The 23,324-nt window shown below is 40.8% G+C and overlaps 1 protein-coding gene across 1 annotated transcript; it reads right to left on the bottom strand.

The window, feature by feature from the left end:
• Positions 1-1,007: 1,007 nt before the first annotated feature.
• Positions 1,008-7,310, bottom strand: mrpl37 (mitochondrial ribosomal protein L37). Its single transcript, XM_069715861.1, has 8 exons — positions 6,829-7,310; positions 6,124-6,307; positions 5,254-5,364; positions 4,260-4,453; positions 4,018-4,172; positions 2,904-3,035; positions 1,888-1,962; positions 1,008-1,319 (listed from the first exon to the last, which is right to left on the bottom strand). Exons 1-8 carry the CDS (start codon positions 7,196-7,198, stop codon positions 1,242-1,244), a joined length of 1,299 nt encoding a protein of 432 aa, XP_069571962.1. The 5' UTR covers positions 7,199-7,310; the 3' UTR covers positions 1,008-1,241.
• Positions 7,311-23,324: the final 16,014 nt, after the last annotated feature.

Genomic DNA, 23,324 nt, shown 5'->3' with positions numbered 1-23,324 from the left:
ATGTAAAGAAATTAGCCACTGCTATTCCGGTAGTACCTTTCAAAATAAAAGCCACTCTGAACGACACGGGTTTCTGTCTTGCTATGGTAACTATTCATGTGCCTGCGCACTGCTTTCCGGCCATGTGTGATTTGCGTGTGTAATTAAAGCTGGTAGTATTTTTGAAACTTTTACAACAACTACAACATATGAAAACTATTTGAGTTCATAAATATCAAGCATACTATAATAGCGAAAAAAATTTCCCCTCGGGGATTAATAAAGTAAATACCTACCTACATTTTAGAACACAATAATACAGAAAAGAAAATAATTAATTAATATACCAAGATAACTTCAACACAGTAGCTTTACTTAAGAAAGTTACTACAACAATGTTTTTATGATTCTAGCTTTATTTATTAGGGCAAAAACCCAAACTTCCGGTACTAGCACTAATATGTTCTGATAACTTGACCAAAGTCTTCATGGCACAAAGTTTAACCCTAAACGTCAGATACCTCAAAGGTCATAACTGTAATAATGTCTTAAGTTAGCTGTCTCTCTCGTCCTGTGTGTGGTGTAAACCTCCTCCGGCTGCTCTCCTCCTGTCGCTGAGGTCGGTTCAGGAGATGAAAAACAATCAAGGCTGTTAATTATGGTTGTATAAATGTCAGTGAACCCAGGAACAGATCACCTGAGGCGGGGCAAACATTTCGAAACATGTGATCATAAAGACAATTATTGACTTCATGAGACAAAAGGTCTCTCAAGGACTCGCTGGGAATTTGATTTATAGCAGATGTCTGTGGTGTTGGAGCAGGAAAAGACCTTCTGGATTTTTGCCCAGAATATCAGCACATCTCTACACTGTAAATGGAAGGTAGGAAGTAAGGAAGGAAGAAACAAAGAATGAAACAAACAAAGACAAAACAAACAAACAATGAAACAAACAAAAAATAGAAACTAACGAATAATGAAACAAACAAAAAAAGAATAAACAAAGAAAGAAGCCTTAGCCTGTTGGCTTTAATTTCAGATTGACAGTTTTTATTGAATGTTCTCTGACACAGATGGTGACAGTATTTATTTTTTTAGATGGGAAAAAGTGGGTGAAAAGCAAAGTCTGTAGTTTAAGTCAGTTCAAATTGTCCATAAAACATAACAGGTTGTCAACGTCTGACTGTTTGAGAGGAAATGAGAAGTTTCTGATCAGATACGAGTTTAGATCGCAGACACACACATCCTTGAAACGAGCAGTCCTAAGCAGCTCCATGCAGGTACAGAGACAGGAACTTGCTGAATGTTTCGGGTTTGTATCCTGCCAGACCGGCTGGTACCTGCAGGGAGACACAGCAACCAATAAGAATCAGGACATTCACACACAAACAACACTGCCCTGCAGAAAACAGAGTTATAACCGGTCTCATATTCTGACATCTGTTTACTTTATAGAAAAGTACGTCACAGAAATGTGTCATTTCTGTAAATAAAATCTCTGTGCTTACAGTTAGTGGACTTTTATGAATTCAGTGTCAACTATGCTGTTCATTAACTACTCAAGTTAAACAATGTAACTTAAAACTTTGATTCAAATTCCTTTTTAATGCAATTCAGATTCAAATATAATTCTAAAATTCCATTTTGAGTGACATATATTTCATCAGTCATCAAACATGTAGAAAACTGAAATTTGTTTCCCTTTTCCTTCAAGTAAACTGCTAGTTTAAAGGCCATATTGTGAGGGAACAATCTCCTACATACATATGATTATTGAAATAATGGTAACTCCTAAATCCTCATGTACTGCAAGATTATCTATTTGCCGGCCAAAAAGTAGCCAGAGATCCATCTATATGAGAGAACACGGCTGTAGAGGAGCAGCCAGCTTCAGAGAGGTCATCGTACCTTCACTTGCTTCTTTTTGATGAGTGGTCGAACTTTTGCAAAATCGTACAGCTCAACATCTTCATCCAGCCACATCTGCAAAGTGGGCGAAGACATCATTATTATTTTTTTAAATCAGATATAAACGGTGATGAAAAAAAGACAAAAGCTGTTGGATCTCCTGATTTATTTGCTTAATAAAAAGGTATTTTGTTCTAAATTAAACCATTAACAAGAATTTAGGAGCAAAAATTTGGTTCCTGTATCTACAAAACATTCTGGAGTCACATTCACTGAACAGCACAAAGCTAAATGGAGCTGCTACTTAAAGTCAAGTGTAATTTAAAGTCTTCAAGATTTACAGCAAAATTAAACAGTTCCAAGTTTCAGTTCAGATGTGCCGATATCTTTAACTCTGCCCTGTAAATATTTAGTGCAGTCATGTGAGACTCCACGTAGTAAACACTTATGTTAGAGCTAATCCTAGTTTTAATTTAACAGCTCCATGTTCATAAAGGTAATTTAATCATGCAGATGTTTTTTTTTAAATAGCATGATAATGAAGTTTTGAAAACTGTATTTTAAAGGCATCAGCTACAACAAAAAGTCGATTTCTCAGCCTTTACTTGATTATTCTGTAAAATGCTGTAAATATGTAGAATTACATCATCAAAAATAATTACATACTTTTTCAGCAGGAAAGAATATCACAAGCTGATGATATTTGATAGAATATAACCGACAAGCCAATGCTTTGTTTTGTTTAGTGAGTCGCTCTCACGGGAAACTCTGAGCGACATGTAGGAGGAGTCTGAGCGACATGTAGGAGGAGTCTGAGCGACATGTAGGAGGAGTCTGAGCGGTGAAGACACTCGCTGTATGTTCTCAGTGCAGCCAGACTCCAGCGCTGTGAACACTAGGAAGTACATGACGTCCTCTCTCCTCGTCCTCGATCAGCATCATGTCTCTCACAGCTGCATGTCCTCTCTCCTCCGACAGTTATCAGTATCAGTGTTTCGGATCCTCTCACAGCTCACCTGGTTCTTGATGCCATCGTCTCCTGAAAGGTCCGTCGTGTTCAGCTGGAAAACCAGGAACTGGAAAATTCGACCGTTGGTCCCCACTGACTGGACCGTCACAGGACGCTGTAACACACGCTGGGGCTGAGTCTGAGAAATACACACACACACACACACACACACACACACACACACACACACACACACACACACACACACACACACACACACACACACACACACACACACACACACACACACAGAGTAAGAAAGAAGAATAATTAGGATTTACAGCAAACAATTTTTACCCCAAACAGTGTTTGTATTTATATATTCTTACCCCATACGGTGTGTGTATTTATATATTCTTACCCTATACAGTGTGTGTGTATTTATATATTCTTACCCCATACAGTGTGTGTATTTATATATTCTTACCTGATACAGTGTGTGTGTATTTATATATTCTTACCCCATACAGTGTGTGTATTTATATATTCTTACCGCATAGTGTGTGTATTTATATATTTTTACCCCATACAGTGTGTGTATTTACATATTCTTACCTGATACAGTGTGTATTTATATATTTTTACCCCATACAGTGTGTGTATTTATATATTCTTACCCCATACAGTGTGCGTGTATTTATATATTCTTACCCTATACAGTGTGTGTGTGTGTATTTATATATTCTTACCCCATACAGTGTGTGTATTTATATATTCTTACCTGATACAGTGTGTGTGTATTTATATATTCTTACCCCATACAGTGTGTATTTATATATTCTTACCCTATACAGTGTGTGTGTGTATTTATATATTCTTACCCCATACAGTGTGTGTATTTATATATTCTTACCTGATACAGTGTGTGTGTATTTATATATTCTTACCCCATACAGTGTGTATTTATATATTCTTACCCTATACAGTGTGTGTGTATTTATATATTCTTACCCTATACAGTGTGTGTGTATTTATATATTCTTACTCCATACAGTGTGTGTGTATTTATATATTCTTACCCCATACAGTGTGTGTGTATTTATATATTCTTACCCTATACAGTGTGTGTGTATTTATATATTCTTACCCTATACAGTGTGTGTGTATTTATATATTCTTACCCCATACAGTGTGTGTGCGCGGGCCAGAGCGTTTCCAAAGGCGAACATGACCATCTTGGCTCTGAACTGCTCTGGGCGGAGCTTATAGCGAGCGTCAGCTGACTCCAGGAGGTAGAGGGTGTGAGCGTGAGGATAAGGGTAGTCCGCCCTAAAGCCTGATGGAAGGTGAGAGATGTTATTCAGTCAGACCTTCAAAAAAATCAGGGGACCTTAGACACAGTTGGACCACCACGTCTCCTCACCTGAGCAGTTCACCTCCTCTTTGTATACGTGGACCTTCTGAAGGTCAATGGAGGGCGAGACGGGATAGAAGGTCTCCAGCATGTGATCTGCTGTGTCAGACACTTCCTGTTTCCCGGAGACCTCTGGGAGAGGATCCATGCTGGTGTGCAGTAAACCGTTCTGACCCCTAATCTGAAACAGGTCCTCACCTGGAACACAAACAGGAAATGGAAATCCATTCAGAACCAACCAGCAGTGAGGTCCCCCGTTGGTTTGTGAACGTTATGAAGCCTCCAGTTCAGATTCTGTCCGTCACCATCTTTGCTAGTTCGGAGCGGTTTGGAGCAGGAAGTGACCATATTTGGATGAGCTGGGGGAGGAGCCAGGTGGTGGATCTGACCGATCTGATTGGAAACCTGACGATACTACGTCCCGCCCACTGATAGCTGTAATCTGACTGCACCACAGGCCTGTCAATCAAACAGACACGCCCCCAAAAACAGGTCTTCTTGAATCTTCTTTTCTAATGAATGAGGGATTATTTTCAGATGGACCTCCAGAAAACTAAGAAGAAGGAGTGACTTTAGCTAACAACACCGAGAGAACTGATGGACACATTTTATTCACTTTGGATTTGATGAGAGAAGTTGAATGGGAGTCTATGGAGCCGGAGGCTTTTTGGAGCACTCGGTGGTATTGCAGCTTAATGCCTAATTTTTTCAGACTTGGAAGCTACGAACACTTTTATATACAGTCTGTGATTAGAACATGAGTAGAATTAACCAGCGAATTTAGTTTGTTTATTTGATCAGATCTATTAGTAACAGGCAAAACTTTGCTGGCTACAAGTTTGTGACTGATTTAAGTGCACAAGAGTAGAATGGGGGGGGGGGGGGGGGGGGGGGGGGGGGGGGGGGGGGGGGGGGGGGGGGGGGGGGGGGGGGGGGGGGGGGGGGGGGGGGGGGGGGGGGGGGGGGGGGGGGGGGGGGGGGGGGGGGGGGGGGGGGGGGGGGGGTCCACGTGGCTGCCAATGAGTAGTTCTCTGTGAGGACCCTCTGGCCGACGGCGGGGTGGCTGGACTGCAGCGTTGCACACAGGTGAAGCAGGTTGAGGAGCAGAGTGTTGCTGCGGGACGAACACGCACACATGCACGCACGCACGCACGCACACACCCACCCACCCACACACACACACACACACACACACACACACACACACACACACACACAATGAGAGGCAACAAAGGAAGATTTTGTCCTATACTTCATACTCCTTTTAATACCACAGCACTGTTATAAATCAATGAGAGTTCAGTGCATTTTTGCATCAATGTAATGAAGTGCTTTGATTTCTCAAGGAATTCCCTGAAATTTCACAACCCCATAATGACACACTGTACTATGTGCAAAGGCCTTTAGACACAAAATGCCCTTTTAAACAGCTCGAGCTCTAATTGGTAGACTTGCACTCAACCTTTCAAGGTGCTTGACGGGTCGGTTGTTCAGCGTCTTGAATGAATCTCCTGCTCCGTGGACTCACAGGTCACCGAGGCCTGCTCGCTATCAGCGAATCTACTCCAAGAAATTCTCCCCAAATATGGTTTCTGTCATGGTGGGAACCAATCAGATGCCTCCCTGGTGGTTCTGAGTCACGTATAAGAACATTGACATCTAAAGTTTCTAAATGTTTTGCACAGCGTTTAATATCAACGGAGGATCGTCACCGACTCCTTGAGGCTGCTTCAACTATGCCACTCCTTCAGTTTTAATGAACACAGCTGTCAGAGAGTGATGAGCATAAAATCTCTCCACATAAAGTGGAGTTTAATTGGAACTGATTAGACTATATTACACACATGTATGACGAGTGTGGCTGTCGCCCCACCTGTATTTCTCTTTGCCCGGCCGTTCCTCTGTCGTGTCCCAGAAGCGGGCGTGTTTGATGGTGTTCTGCACTCGCTCACACTGATCTGGAATCTGACGTTCAGGACTCTGAGCCAGCGAGAGGAGCCGAGGGGGCAGACCTGAGATCAGCTTGGTTTTGGTCAACCACGCAGCCTGACGCACACCTGAGAGACAGGGCAGAGGGACGGATGGACGGACGGACGGACAGACAGACAGAGTCAGAGAGAGATGAATATTTGAAGTGATGTTAGGATTTGTAAAATGATTAAAACAGATCACAAATCAACCCAAAAAACTGAAAGTTATCATGTTGTGATTCTGTGATTGGATATATATCTGGATATATATATATATATATATATATATATATATAGATCTATATATATAGATTTTAACAGGTTTTAACACAGGTTATTTCATGGAATTTCAGAGCATGTGTTAACAGAACCAGGCTCAGAGGTGGGCGGAGCATCTGCCTCAACCAGTTGGTGGTGAGGGGAGAGCAGAGAGAGAAAAGGACAGCAGAGATCCAAAACATGAACTAATTTCAAGTCGTAGAATTTTGTAGAAATTTTGGTGCACACAGGAAACTACACCGTATGAGTTGGTTTATTCCGATTGATATCAATAATCCACTAAATACTGGCTCCCTTTTACATTACGTGTTTTCAGTGCGTCCGTGTACCTTCCAGCACGCTGGTCCTCTGGTTGAACACGTAGCACGGTTTGTCCCGGTGCAGCGGCATCTCATGAGCGGCGGGAGACTTGTAAAACCTCGGGTCCTTGTAGTCCCTCTGCCACACAGGGTAGACGGGCCGAGCCAGCCCCGGCACATAGTGCATCCTGTCTCCGTAGGACACCCTCTCCAAGCCGGGGATGTCCACCCTCTCCCTGGGTCTGCGAGGAGGGGCGATCTGGGCCGTCGCACAGTGGCTGGCAGCGAAGTGTCTCCGGGCTCCTCCATGCGCACACCACCGGGTCAAATCCGCCAGGAACACTGTTCGAGACGACAACGGAGCCGCCGTTCGTAAACACCGAGCCGTCTCTGGAAACATGCCGAATCCTGTTTCGGTGCGTAATGAGTATTCAAGTGTGAAGCTGTTGCTCTGACCTGTCAGTCACAGAGGGCCGCCATGCTTCCTCGGCTGCTTCTTCTTTTTGGTTTATTGGCGGATCGGAAACCAGGTTTAAAGGTGCATACCGCCACCTGCTGTCTCGGAGTATGTCGATTTATGGCATTAGTTTATCAGAATACTGTGGCGGAGTTAAATAAAATAGAATAGAATAAAAAGCACATTCTATCTCCAACAAAGCTCCATCTGAAGTCCCGTCGTTGATTTTTATCTATATTCCTTAATTTCTCCCTTTCTGAATTTTGAATATTTGCTGCAGTGCATGAGAACAATTGACTGTATGTAAAACTTTATCACCCAGGACAATTCTCAATTTGCATACTTACATGTTAGTGGACTTTTTTGTGTGGTGAATGGCTTTAAACAGGGCAGTCAAACACCACTGTGGTGCAACATAAGGGAAATGACCGTGATATCTGAATGTATCTGTACATGTTCTCACCCATAATGAGGCTGAGCCGACAAAATGATTTGAAACAGTGAGTGATCACTGAAATACACATCTAAGGATGTTCATGTTCCTTTTTTGAAGAAGTAATATGAAAGTCTGCTGCAGAAGTCAGAATGACTGTACATGGACTTAAGTTGAAAATATGTCTCCTGTATTCAGAGTTAACAAAGACAGCTGCTCACCAGCTTCAGGACAGCAATGGCGGCTAGGATGGAACCCAAACTGTAGACCTCCAGAGGAAAGTAAAGGTTTGAATTGTGTGCGATTCTGTGCTAGGTTATGTTTACAATAATACAACATATATATATATATATATATGCCATATCATATGAATTATATATAGATCGTATTATCAACTATTAATCCTAAGGGGTAGACGAAAGGCTGTGTTTGTGAATGAAGGTGTAGACAACAGGGTGTGGTTGTGAATGAAGGTGTAGACAACAGGGTGTGGTTGTGAATGAAGGTGTAGACAAAAGGCTGTGTTTGTAAATAAGAGTGAGAGTACTGTGCCAAACCAAAAGGTCACAGGAGGGGGTCTGCAACCTGTGGGGTCACATACTGTTGTTCTTTGAGGCATAAACAGGAACAGACGGCTGTCTGGAGGACTCCAGGATGTGAAGGAAGACAACCACCACCTCCACCAACCAACAAAGGATCCATCAATACACATGACTTTTTGGTGTCTGGACTATAAGAAGACTGGGTGAGGGAAAGTCAGGAGCTCAGACTTTGTGAACTGACACATACTCTGTTGCGGTCAGGGAAACATAGTCTGGACCCAGAGCTCTGTAAACTGGTTATTCTGTTGCTGTTAAATAAATATATTGAAGCCTGACATCTTCTCCTATTGCCTCATTAAAGAACACGCAGGACTGGGGGCTGACACATATTGGTTACTTTAGCAGGAGCCCAAGTCCAACAATTTGGTGACCCCGACGTGATGAGGACGGAGAAGTGAAGGCGGTAAAAAGTCTACCAACAGCGGACATCTGGTCAACGGTGACAACAGTGGGCCCACATCTAAGAAGGTAAGCAGACACCTGTTTTAACAAAGTTCTGCAATTGGATATTGTCAAATTATATTGTTGTCATGGTAAATACCTCAATGTCCCAGTAAGCAGCAGAGTAATCAAGTGTGAGACGGGGGTTAGAGGCCCAGCGTCGGTAAAAGTAGGGGTTAAAGGCCCATGGTAGGGTTTGGAAACCAGAGAGGTTATAGTCCTCCAAAAAAATCCAAGGGTTGGAGTCCCGTCTACGTTAGAGTCGTAGCAAAGACCCAGGGTTACAGACCTGCCTCCGTTAGAGTCGGAGCGAAAGATCGTTGTATAAGGCGTAAACTTAAAGAGGCCCGGCGAAACAATGTGTGTGAGGTCATTAATTTTTCTTATGAAGAACTGACCACTGCAGTCTGATGTTGAAGTGAAATTGAAGATTGTTGAAAGCATTTAAATACGGGGAAATGTGGGTGGCTTCCAAGAACTAAGCAAGTTTTATAGAGACATCCAGTCTCTGCAGGTTCTTGTTCTGTGGGGACAAAAGGTGGTGTTGGTGAAGAAGTGAGCGTGAATTAAAAGATTTGTGGTATCTGGGGCGACCCCTAGAGTGAGACCGGACTGAATTCATTCACGCTGAAAGATCGCGCTAAAACAAACAAAAACTTAGAACAACGGAGACAGACAAATGACTAGAATAATCCAGAACGTAATAATATATATAAATAAAAAGAATGGGAACAATTAATAATAGTGATAGTTAAAAATGAAATAATAAAAAAGATAGAGAAGCAATATGGTTAAGGAAGCCAATAAAAAAAAAAAGAGAGAAACAAACAAATATGGGTTAAAGATTGAAGAAAATACATGAATAAACAAGAATAACCTAAGATAAGTGATAGCATAGAGATAACAGAGGAAAAAGGAACAGGAGGAGGAGCTGTTAAAGACACAGGCTCAGCTTTTGAAACTCCAATTAGATGACGCCAGACGCAAAAGCTACTGATAAGTAAAAAGGACACAAAACAATGGGGAGATTAAGGGAGAAAATAAGGTTAGAGACAGCAAAATCTGCATCACAGCCCCGTGAGAGCCCTAAGGTGGGAAAATCAAACAAACCCACAGTAAAAACGAGAGATATTATAAGATGCAAAGATCACGGACAGATTGAGAGGGTTTGGGTGGTAACCAGAGAGGGAAGCAGGAGGACTCTACCAGTGCAGAGGAAGATGAAACTCTGCAACAACACAGTCAAGACACCCTGAGAGCAAAGGAGGCAATACAGCAGACCAGCACCATGTCTGCACCGCAAGAAGTGGACAGAGAGAGTGAGGACAGAGACAAACAGTCCTCCTCGGAGCAACCACCAGCAACAGGCATCAAAATAAAAACTAAAAAAGAAAAGACACACTGAAATCATGACAAGAGGCCGTAAAACACCGAGACGGATCCGGTGGGGAAACGTCCTCCCACAAGTACGGGAGGCACGGACAATCTGGGTGTCAGAAACAGTTGGCTGACCTCGACAGACTCCACCGACTCCAACTCCTTTCATACCTGTCAGGTGATCACTGATAGGAGACGCTAACAACAGAATACTACAGAGGATCAAAGGGGGCGGTGATGTGGAAAAATGAGTTAAACAATCAAATAGGAAGTCTGATTAACAAGCAATTCAACTTCTGAAACAGAACCTGTCTCAGAAGAATAGTTGATTGATTGGATAAGATAAAGTAAAATAAATCAAGTTAAAATAATATGAGATTAGTTAGAGATGAGTTCATAGAAAAGATAGACCGAAGTTAATAGATCAAAGTTAAGGATAAGCTAGATCAAAGAAAATAAGAGAATACTAAGATTTAAGACGTGAGAGTTAAAGTTTACAGGGGCCCAAAGACAGTGTAGTATAGGAGAGCGGTAGTCACACCAGAAGTAGAAGGGCAGATTAGAATAAGTAGATAAATAATAATAGAACATTAGGACCACAACATAAAATAAATAAAAGAAAAGGTAATGAGCAAAAGACGAGGAGGAACCTTACTGCCTCCTTATTCTGGACCACACAGGCTGAAATGGCGTTTATATCACTCAAAAATGCCCTGAGCAATGCCACTGACCTGTCGGTACCAGATGACACGGATCCATTCTATCTGGATGTTTCTGAAACAGCCCAGACAGCAAATGGTGTGCTGTTTCAGAAAAAGGGGGGTGACAGGAAGGTGCTGATGTACGTAAGTGTGACACTGGATGCTACAGAGAACAGACACCCACCATGCACGAGACATGCAGCAGGAGTGGTGAACATTTTGCAGAAAACGGCACACATAGTCATGCAACATCAATTGATAGTACTCACCACACACACATCGTGGCATATGTGAACTCCACACCATGTCATCACTAAGACAGACCAGGCTGGACAAAACACTGACATCACCACACATCACATACACACATGAAGACATAAACATGGCAGACAACATGGGAGAAGGGGAGCCACATGTATGTGAGGAAAGAGTGCAGAAAGATGTCAGGGAGAGAGAGAGCTGGCAGAACATCCCTTTCCCTGATGCTGATGAAACCCTGTTCACAGATGGGTGTTGTTACAGACACCCAACGGACGGACTGAAAGCAGCCCTAGCGGTGGTCAGGAGAACACAGGAAGGATTTCAGGAAGTGGTAGCAGAACCAGTAGTTGGAAAAGAGTCAGCTCAGATAGCAGAACTACAGGCCATGATTAAAGCACCAGAATGGGCAGAAGGGAAAGTTGTAAACATCTACACAGACTCAGCATATGTAGTGGGTGCTGTTCATATAGAGCTGAGACAATGGATCAGAGCAGGATTCCTGACTGCAGACAAGACACCCATCAGACATGAAGCAGACATGAAGAGACTGGTGGAGGCACTGATGAAGCCAAAAGCTGTGGCTATCATGAAGTGTAAAGGACACGACAAAACAGACACCTGGATTGCAATGAGCAATGATCAAGCTGACCAGGCAGCCAAGAGAACGGCAGGATATGGAGCTGAGTAGTTATGTTGCAAACCGACAGGACAGTACAGGACATGCTGCCACAGTGTGATGTAGACATGATAAGAAAGGAGCAGACAAAGGCCTCTCCATGGGACACCAGTGTATGGCAGGACAGAGGAGCCACAGAACAGGATGGATTGTGGAGAGCCCCGGATGGTAGACTAGTTCTGCCACCAGGCCTGGTACAGAGGACATTACAGGAAGCACATGGTCTCACTCACTGTGGACAGAAACAGATGCAGAGACATCTGACCCATTGGTGGCATCTATTTCTACCGGCTATGATAGAAAACCACGTGAGAGAATGTAGTGTGTGTATGGTATACAAGGTAAAGGCGACCATTAAGCCTCACCAAGGACAGTTTCCCCTGCCACAGCTCCCGGGCAGGACATTATCGTTGATTACACCGACATGATTGACAGAGTGGGAGGACACAGGTACCTCCTGGTAGCCGTGGATGCATACACTGGCTGGCCAGAGGCAATACCTGCTAAAAAAGAGGATGCAAAAACAGTGACCCAATTCTTGATAAATCACTACATACCCGTGCATGGGTTTCCTCGTCGCATCCGTTCAGATAACGGCTCCCATTTCAAAAATAAAGACTTACAAGAAGGAGAAAAACATTTGGGCCTAAAACACGCATTTGGCCCGGTCTACCACCCTCAGTCACAGGGGAGGGTAGAAAGAATGAATCAGACACCGAAAAGTAAAATCAGTAAAGTATGTGGTCAAACCAAGCTGTCCTGGGTGGAGGCTCTGCCAGTAGCATTGATGGCAGTGCACAGCTCTGTGAATTCTACCACAGGGTTCACTCCTTTTGAGCTGTGGACCGGACAGCAGTTTCCGGGTCCAGGCGCAGGAAACCCGGTGACGATCGAAACAAGTTCCTGGATGAAATATAAGCCGTACTATGATCAACTAACAGCTTTGGTGTCAGGTTTCTCTACACAGGTGACGGAGACCAAAGGGGGCAGTGAACCAGGAACACCACATACAGCGGAGCGGGTCCTCCTAAAGGTGATCAAGAGGAAGTGGTCGGAACCGAGGTGGACCGGACCGTACAGAGTTAAGGAGAGGACAACGCACGCGGTCCGGCTGGACGGCAAAGGAGAGAACTGGTACCACTGGTCACAGTGAACGGCAGCAGAACCTCCCCAGTGGACGCTGGGTCGGGTAACAGTTGATCTGAAACATCAGGATCAACAGTAAGTGGGGAAAAAAAAAGAATCACCTGTGAGAAAGAACTGTGATTGTGTGTTTTGATATATATGCAATGTGTGAAGTGCTGCAGCGGTAATGAGCTGTAATAAGAAGGTTACAAGGGCTTGTGAGAAACATTTTTACTGACAATACAGAGAAGATATTGAACAGCAACATCTGGAACGTTTTAGTTATAATGGAGCCACGCCGGCAGCAGGTATGTGCATGTTCTTTCTTTCTTACGGTTGTTGGTCTCCTGTGAGAGACCAAAAGGGGGAATTGTGCGATTCTGTGCGAGGTTATGTTTACAATAATACAACATATATGTATGCCATATCATATTACTTATATATAAAGTCGTATTATCAACTATTAATCCTAAGGTGGAGACAAAAGGCTGTGTTTGTGAGACTTTGTGAACTGACACATACTCTGTTGCGGTCAGGGAAACATAGTCTGGACCCAGAGCTCTGTAAACTGGTTATTCTGTTGCTGTTAAATAAATATATTGAAGCCTGACATCTTCTCCTATTGCCTCATTAAAGAACACGCAGGACTGGGGGCTGACACATATTGGTTACTTTAGCAGGAGCCCAAGTCCAACAAGGGTAAATTGTTTGTTAAGCCATGCAACCTTTTTTTTGTTCCCCGGAAAGAAATGTGCAACAATGAACTTGAACGCACCACACCACTGGCTGCTTCCACCAACATTGTTCTGCTGGTGTTGATTGAGTAACACAATGTCTTGGTGCTCACCTCGAACCAGCATCCTGTCCGTCCGCCTCTTACCTCAGTGTCGTCTTTTTTACCGGAAAGTACAAACGTCATTTCACCACGTTAAGCTTTAAAATAAATAAACATGTCTGGATTTAAATATGTAAATTCCCTTGATGCAAAAGTATCATGGGAGAAAAAGATATATGCATAAAAATATCATATTATTCCTCTTCAATAATTTCTTCACACAGTTTTGTTACTTTTCTCGGTATTAATTCGTTTGAGGATCTTAAAATAATCTTTAAATTCACCCCAAAATCCGGTGAAGTTGAGGACCAAGTTACACTTTGATCGATCGACTGCAGAGCAGTGTGACGTCAGCTCACTAGCGTCAGCTAACGTTAGCCAACACATATGGACACGTCAGCCAAACCAACCCGACAACGTGTTTACACAAACAAAAATAAAAGAAGACCTGATTAAAAAAAAACTGAAGAATGAGAGTTAAAAGCAATTGATTTGGAAATTATGAATGGAGTACTACAAATGAAATGGTTTCGGTCTTTCAGAAGAAATGGAAAAGAATTATGGTTTTCACTTCCTTAGATGATGGAGATTGCTGCATGATTGGTTTAAATCCAAATCCATAAATAGAGATTTCTTTTCCTTTGAATGTGTACAACTAGGATTAACTTTGAAGGACAAACAAATTGAATTTCTTGTGAACAACATAATAATCATAACCAAATATTATGTACATAAAAAAATGTGGATTTGCTAAATCCTCTCCAGTGTCGAATAAATTCTAAAATGAACTCTCACTCCAAAGCAAATGAAGAAAATTTAAGCAAACCCTGAATATGATTTAATTTAATCCCTTAAACATCTGACATATTGTTAAGTGGATAATGGTTACCATGGGGACCATCTCTGTAATTTAGCAATAAGAACGACAGCACTTACACACAACAAGCCGGTATTTGCTGTGATAGTAGACATGAGCATTTGAAGACGTTTGAAGAAGAAGCATATTTTGTAAAGTGCTGCTGACTGTATTATAAAATGAAATCTCACTTCTCACGACAGTCTTGGCAGCACGATTGAAAACAGGTATTTCTAAAATTATTAGCACACAACAACCTGATCTTTAAACCACTTATCTTCAAACACAATCTATGCACCTGTCAAACTTCCCGATTTGTCCACTGGCTTTGCTTTCTAAATAAATACGAATGTGTTTTTGTGCCCTCTCTTTCAATCACGCAATGGACATACTGAAGGCCTCATCTACCAACAGGATAGTGTTACATAGTGAAAAATAAACACTTATGTGTGGACATGTACAACTTGTATCTGAACGGTGTTTCACAAAAGCTGCAGCTTAGCCAGATTTAAAAAAAGTTGGTGGTCGCTCCCTTTCCACTACGTAGCCACGGTGGCGAGTGTGGAGGGTGATAAATACTTTTCAATTAGTGGACCAGTGTGTGTACATATATATATATATATAGTTAGCGTTTTAAGTAACGGTTTAATTACAGCCACTTTAAAAGCCTGCGGTACATAGCCAGTTACAATAGATAGGTTGATCTGATCTAATATGGAAGTATTAATTAAAGAGAAGAATTCCTTAAAAAGTTTAGTTGGGATGAGATCTAACAGACAGCTAGAGGATCCAGATGAAGAAATAATTCTAGTTAACTCAGAGAGCTCAACAGGAGAGAAATGTTCCAAGTTTACATCTGGTCCTACAGTTGCTTTCAGGGCTGCTGTTGCTTAGCAACACATCAGTGATGGTGTCAGGAAGGGTCGGCCCGATTCTCTCCCTGATAGTAAGAATTTTATTAGTGAAGAAGTTAATGAAGTCATTACTGCTGAGAACTGAAGGAATAGAGGACTCAACAGAACTGGGACTCTTTGTCAGCCTGCTACAGTGATGAAAAGAAACCTGGGGTTGTTCTTGTTGTCCTCTATTAATGATGAATAATATAAAGTTCTGGCCTTACCAAGAGCTTTCTTATATAATATTAGACTCTCCTTCCAGGCAGGTGAAATTCTTCTAAATTAGTGGAACTCCATTTCCTTTCCATCTTTCTAGTCGCTGCCTAGCAGAGCGTAGTTCTGAGTTGTACCATGGAGACAACTTCCTCTGGTTCATGACTCTCTTCTTCAGAGGGGCGACATCATCTAGAGTTGTAGCAGAGATACTGCAGTGTTTTCTACCAGATGATCCACTTGTGTGGGACTAAGATCAACGTAGATGTCTTCCACTGCTTTAACACACGGCATCGAAGAGGATAAGCATGTAACTGCTTCCTTAAACTTGGCCACGACATCATCTGACAGACATCTACTGTAGTGGGATTTATTCCCACATGCTGTGTCGTCCATTATTGTAACTTCAAATGTTAATAAGAAGTGGTCCGACAAAACAGGGTTTTGAGGAAATACTATTACATTTTCAGTTTCAATGCCATATGACAGAACCAGATCGAGGGTGTGGTTACCACGTTTTGGATCTCTGCTGTCCTTTTCTCTCTCTGCTCTCCCCTCACCACCAACTGGTTGAGGCAGATGCTCCGCCCACCTCTGAGCCTGGTTCTGTTAACACATGCTCTGAAATTCCATGAAATAACCTGTTAAAATATGTATATATTATATATATTAATAATATAATATAATATAATATATATATATTATATTCCATAATTATATATAATATATATGGCTGAAGGCCAAAAACAGAGGAGGTCTAGTTTCTGTGTCTGAGTACAGTTTTTGCTTGTTTGTTTTATCAGATTCAGAATGACTTTAGCACTGCTTTTACTTGCTAACAGTGTCTGATAGTGTTTGATGGAACTTCATGAAAGTGCTGGTTTAAGAAGCAGGGTGTAGTCAACCAAAACCTAAGATAAAATAAAAGTGTAATTTGGAAAATGCATCAATGGCAGGCTTTTAAAGACAAATTGATTATGAATTAACATTTCACAATAACAGTTTATTGTTTTAGTAATTCCTTCTATTGGAATCAAGATTTGAGGGGCTGCTTGTATCGGGCGGTTGGGTCATGCACACTGAAAATGATATCAGAAAATGACATTTGGAAATTAATATATTGGTTTATAAAGGTCCTGTTCATGCATTCTGATCTCTCCCAAACACTACCAATCAGACGTCTTCTTCTATAATAATTAATTTATGAGCAGATAGTGAAGTCAAGTTTTTTTCTTGATCTGTTCTATGTATTTTACTGTCATGTGCTTTTTTAAATCACGAGGACAAGCAACCACAAGAATTACAGTAAAAAAAATACTTTATTTAATTAGCTGTCCATAATTGTATGCATTACTAATGTACAATGACTAAAAGGCTCACCTTCAGCTTGAGTCTAATACATCAAAACCAGCACCAGAACCAACGTGTCTGATTGGTGTCTCGTCCTTTCTGTGCACCTGTCCCCTGCCCGTTACCGGCAGCATCTGGACGTCACGAAGCGCCGGCTCTATTTCACCCTCACGTGCACGGAGAGAGACTGAAACACAAGCTGCTGAGCTGAATCCCAGACAGGATGCACATCTCTGCCGATGAGGCCTGTGATAACCGGCGCAGGAAAGGTTTCTGTTGATAACAACGACCATAATACCGCCACTGGTGTCGACATGCACAGATGAGGTGTGACTAACATCCGCAGCTACACTGAAAAGTAGAAAACAGCACTAGAATGGACACGTCAGTAGAGCAACCGGAAACCTTTTGTTATATATCACACCAAACAAACAAACTGGCTTTAACGTGCATCCTGGATGATGTCATCACAAGTGGACAGCTCACAGTACAGGTTTCCAAAGATGCACTGAGGATGCATTGAGATCCGATCTACTCAGACCCTATTAAGAAATGGACCAGTGACTGAACGAGGCAATAATAACAATGCATTTTAATCAGAGACACTTAGTTGGTCAATATATAAAATACTGGACCCTCTATCAGTAGCAACACTCACACATTTACCAAAATAAAATACAAAGACGTGCAAAAAGAGTTCCAGCTCACCAGTGAAACATGGAGATGGGCTGCTCTGGAGCTGGCTCGCTTCTCTCTACTACTGATGGAGCAGATGATGACAGCAGCAGGATGAATTCAGAAGAGCACAAACATGTTGTCTGGATATGTTAAAAGCATTTCCTCCGATCTTGTTGGAAACCAAAAACCAAAGCTTTTATCTGTGACAGAAACCAGGTAGTCTCAGATTGGCTGGAGCATTGCAGCGGCTAAGAAGGAGCCTGAAGACGGAGAGTGTGTTTGGGACAAACATGAACTGAACGCAGCTGTTTTAAAGGCCTGGAAAAGAAGATACTAAACATTTTGTTCTGTCAGTGGGTTGTAGTTTGATGTTGATGCTTCGTTTGTTTGTTTGCCATTTTGGAGGACCAACAGGTAGTAATTACTGCATGCTCCGACAGGGCAAAGACCACTGAGTGCTCCCATCCAAGTACACAGCAGGTTCGGGTTATGCAATCGCAGTATGAACACTCGTGGATGCAGGAAGCACTTTGGTTGAGTTTAGTGATGCAAACTCCTTTAAAAAGTGCACACTATGTCACCATATACCTTGAACCCTGGGTTTTGGGGTTGCCTCTGAAGTAGCTTTTCATTTTGCCTTGTTAGTAATCTATTATTAGTTCTCATCCATATTCAGTGACAAAGTCTGGTTTCAGATCAAACTGACAGCAAAACGCTTTAAACTGAAGGAACAGAAAGGGAAGACTTCGCGTGTCTGGCTCAGACTCCACCAACAAAAACTGTATTAAAATGATCGTATTTAATCGTCTCAACAATTGTAGGAATAATTAATCCAATTAATTATGTGTCGTAAAATTCCATTCTAAGTTAAAAAAAAAATAAAAAGCTTTCATTCCTGAAACTATTTATAAAATGACCAAATTTGGTCTTTTTCATTTTTTCAACTAGTGAAACTATAAAACACATACACACTCTCATAAAACACGTACACTCTCATAAAACACGTACATACTCTCATAAAACACATACACACTCTCATAAAACAGATACACACTCTCATACAACACGTACACTCATAAAACACATACACACTCTCATAAAACACGTACACTCTCATAAAACACGTACACACTCTCATAAAACACATACACACTCTCATAAAACACATACACACACATACACACTCTCATAAAACACATACACACTCTCATAAAACACATACACACACATACACACTCTCATAAAACACATACACACTCTCATAAAACACATAAACACTCTCATAAAACACACATACACACTCTCATAAAACACATACACACTCTCATAAAACACATACACACTCTCATAAAACACATACACACTCTCATAAAACACACACACTACACACACACTCTCATAAAACACATACACATAAAACACGTACACACTCATAAAACACATACACACACTCTCATAAAACACATACACACTCTCATAAAACACATACACACACTCTCATAAAACACGTACACACACGTACACACTCTCATAAAACACATACACACTCATAAAACACATACACACTCTCATAAAACACGTACACACTCTCATAAAACACATACACACTCTCATAAAACACATACACACTATAAAACACGTACACACTCTCATAAAACACGTACACACTCTCATAAAACACGTACACACTCTCATAAAACACATACACTCTCATAAAACACATACACACTCTCATAAAACACACACACACTCTCATAAAACACATACACACTCTCATAAAACACATACACACTCTCATAAAACACATACACACTCTCATAAAACACACACACACACTCTCATAAAACACATACACACTCTCATAAAACACACACACTCTCACAAACACATACACACTCTCATAAAACACACACACTACACACTCTCATAAAACACATACACACTCTCATAAAACACGTACACACTCTCATAAAACACATACACACTCTCATAAAACACATACACACTCTCATAAAACACGTACACACTCTCATAAAACACATACACACTCTCATAAAACACACACACACTCATCACAACACTCTCATAAAACACATACACACTCTCATAAAACACGTACACACTCTCATAAAACACATACACACTCTCATAAAACACGTACACACTCTCATAAAACACACACACTCTCATAAAACACACACACTCTCATAAAACACATACACACTCTCATAAAACACACACACTCTCACACACGTACACACTCATAAAACACGTACACACTCTCATACAAACACATACACACTCTCATAAAACACGTACACACTCTCATAAAACACATACACACTCTCATAAAACACATACACACTCTCATAAAACACACACACTACACACACACTCTCATAAAACACACACACTCTCATAAAACACATACACACTCTCATAAAACACATACACACTCTCATAAAACACATACACACTCTCATAAAACACACTCTCATAAAACACATACACACTCTCATAAAACACATACACACTCTCAAACAAACACACACGTACACACTCTCATAAAACACGTACACACTCTCATAAAACACACACACACTCTCATAAAACACACACTCTCATAAACACTCTCATAAAACACATACACACTCTCATAAAACACATACACACTCTCATAAAACACATACACACTCTCATAAAACACATACACACTCTCATAAAACACACACACTCTCATAAAACACATACACACTCTCATAAAACACATACACACTCTCATAAAACACATACACACTCTCATAAAACACGTACACACTCTCATAAAACACATACACTCTCATAAAACACGTACACACTCTCATAAAACACATACACACTCTCATAAAACACATACACACTCTCATAAAACACATACACACTCTCATAAAACACATACACACTCTCATAAAACACATACACACTCTCATAAAACACATACACACTCTCATAAAACACACACACACTAAAAAAACACGTACACACTCTCATAAAACACATACACACTCTCATACACACTCTCATAAAACACGTACACACTCTCATAAAACACATACACACTCTCATAAAACACATACACACTCTCATAAAACACGTACACACTCTCATAAAACACGTACACACTCTCATAAAACACACACACACTCTCATAAAACACATACACACACTCTCATAAAACACACATACACACTCTCATAAACACACACACACTACACACTCTCATAAACACAATAAAACACACACACACACACTCTCATAAAACACATACACACTCTCATAAAACACACACACACTCTCATAAAACACGTACACACTACACACTCATAAAACACGTACACACTCTCATAAAACACATACACACACACATACACACTCTCATAAAACACATACACACTCTCATAAAACACATACACACTCTCTCATAAAACACATACACACTCTCATAAAACACATACACACTCTCATACACATACACACTCTCATAAAACACATACACACTCTCACGTACACACACACGTACACACTCTCATAAAACACGTACACACTCTCATAAAACACATACACACTCTCATAAAACACATACACACTCTCATAAAACACATACACACTCTCATAAAACACACACACACACATACACACACACACACACACTCTCATAAAACACGTACACACTCTCATAAAACACACACACTCTCATAAAACACATACACACTCTCATAAAACACACACACTCTCATAAAACACATACACACTCTCATAAAACACATACACACTCTCATAAAACACACACACACTCTCATAAAACACATACACACTCTCATAAAACACATACACACTCTCATAAAACACATACACACTCTCATAAAACACGTACACACTCTCATAAAACACATACACACTCTCATAAAACACATACACACTCTCATAAAACACGTACACACTCTCATAAAACACATACACACTCTCATAAAACACATACACACTCTCATAAAACACATACACACTCTCATAAAACACATACACACTCTCATAAAACACGTACACACTCTCATAAACACATAAAACACATACACACTCTCATAAAACACATACACACTCTCATAAAACACGTACACACTCTCATAAAACACGTACACACTCTCATAAAACACATACACACTCTCATAAAACACGTACACACTCTCATAAAACACATACACACTCTCATAAAACACGTACACACTCTCATAAAACACGTACACACTCTCATAAAACACGTACACACTCTCATAAAACACGTACACACTCTCATAAAACACGTACACACTCTCATAAAACACATACACACTCTCATAAAACACATACACACTCTCATAAAACACGTACACACTCTCATAAAACACGTACACACTCTCATAAAACACGTACACACTCTCATAAAACACGTACACACACATACACACTCTCATAAAACACGTACACACTCTCATAAAACACATACACACTCTCATAAAACACATACACACTCTCATAAAACACATACACACTCTCATAAAACACATACACACTCTCATAAAACACGTACACACTCTCATAAAACACACACACTCTACACACTCTCATAAAACACATACACACTCTCATAAAACACGTACACACTCTCATAAAACACGTACACACTCTCACACTCTCATAAAACACACACACTCTCATAAAACACGTACACACTCTCATAAAACACATACACACTCTCATAAAACACATACACTCTCATAGAACACATACACACTCTCATAAAACACATACACACTCTCATACAACACATACACACTCTCATAAAACACACACACTCTCATAAAACACATACACACTCTCACTAAAAAAACACATACACACTCTCATAAAACACATACACTCTCATAAAACACGTACACACTCTCATAAAACACGTACACACTCTCATAAAACACATACACACTCTCATAAAACACATACACACTCTCATAAAACACATACACACTCTCATAAAACACATACACACTCTCATAAAACACACACACTCTCATAAAACACATACACACTCTCATAAAACACATACACACTCTCATAAAACACATACACACTCTCATAAAACACATACACACTCTCATAAAACACGTACACACTCTCATAAAACACATACACACTCTCATAAAACACGTACACACTCTCATAAAACACATACACACTCTCATAAAACACGTACACACTCTCATAAAACACATACACACTCTCATAAAACACATACACACTCTCATAAAACACATACACACTCTCATAAAACAGATACACTCTCGTAAAACACACACACTCTCATAAAACACGTACACACTCTCATAAAACACGTACACACTCTCATAAAACACGTACACACTCTCATAAAACACATACACACTCTCATAAAACACGTACACACTCTCATAAAACACGTACACACTCTCATAAAACACGTACACACTCTCATAAAACACGTACACACTCTCATAAAACACATACACACTCTCATAAAACACATACACACTCTCATAAAACACACTACACACACACTCTCATAAAACACGTACACAC

This window comes from Brachyistius frenatus, unplaced genomic scaffold (assembly GCF_029030835.1).
Source record: "Brachyistius frenatus isolate BFR_SWC_R1_liver_20210118 unplaced genomic scaffold, ASM2903083v1 Contig_149, whole genome shotgun sequence".
NCBI lineage: Eukaryota > Metazoa > Chordata > Actinopteri > Embiotocidae > Brachyistius > Brachyistius frenatus.
This window is presented reverse-complemented; position numbering and strand designations above follow the sequence as displayed.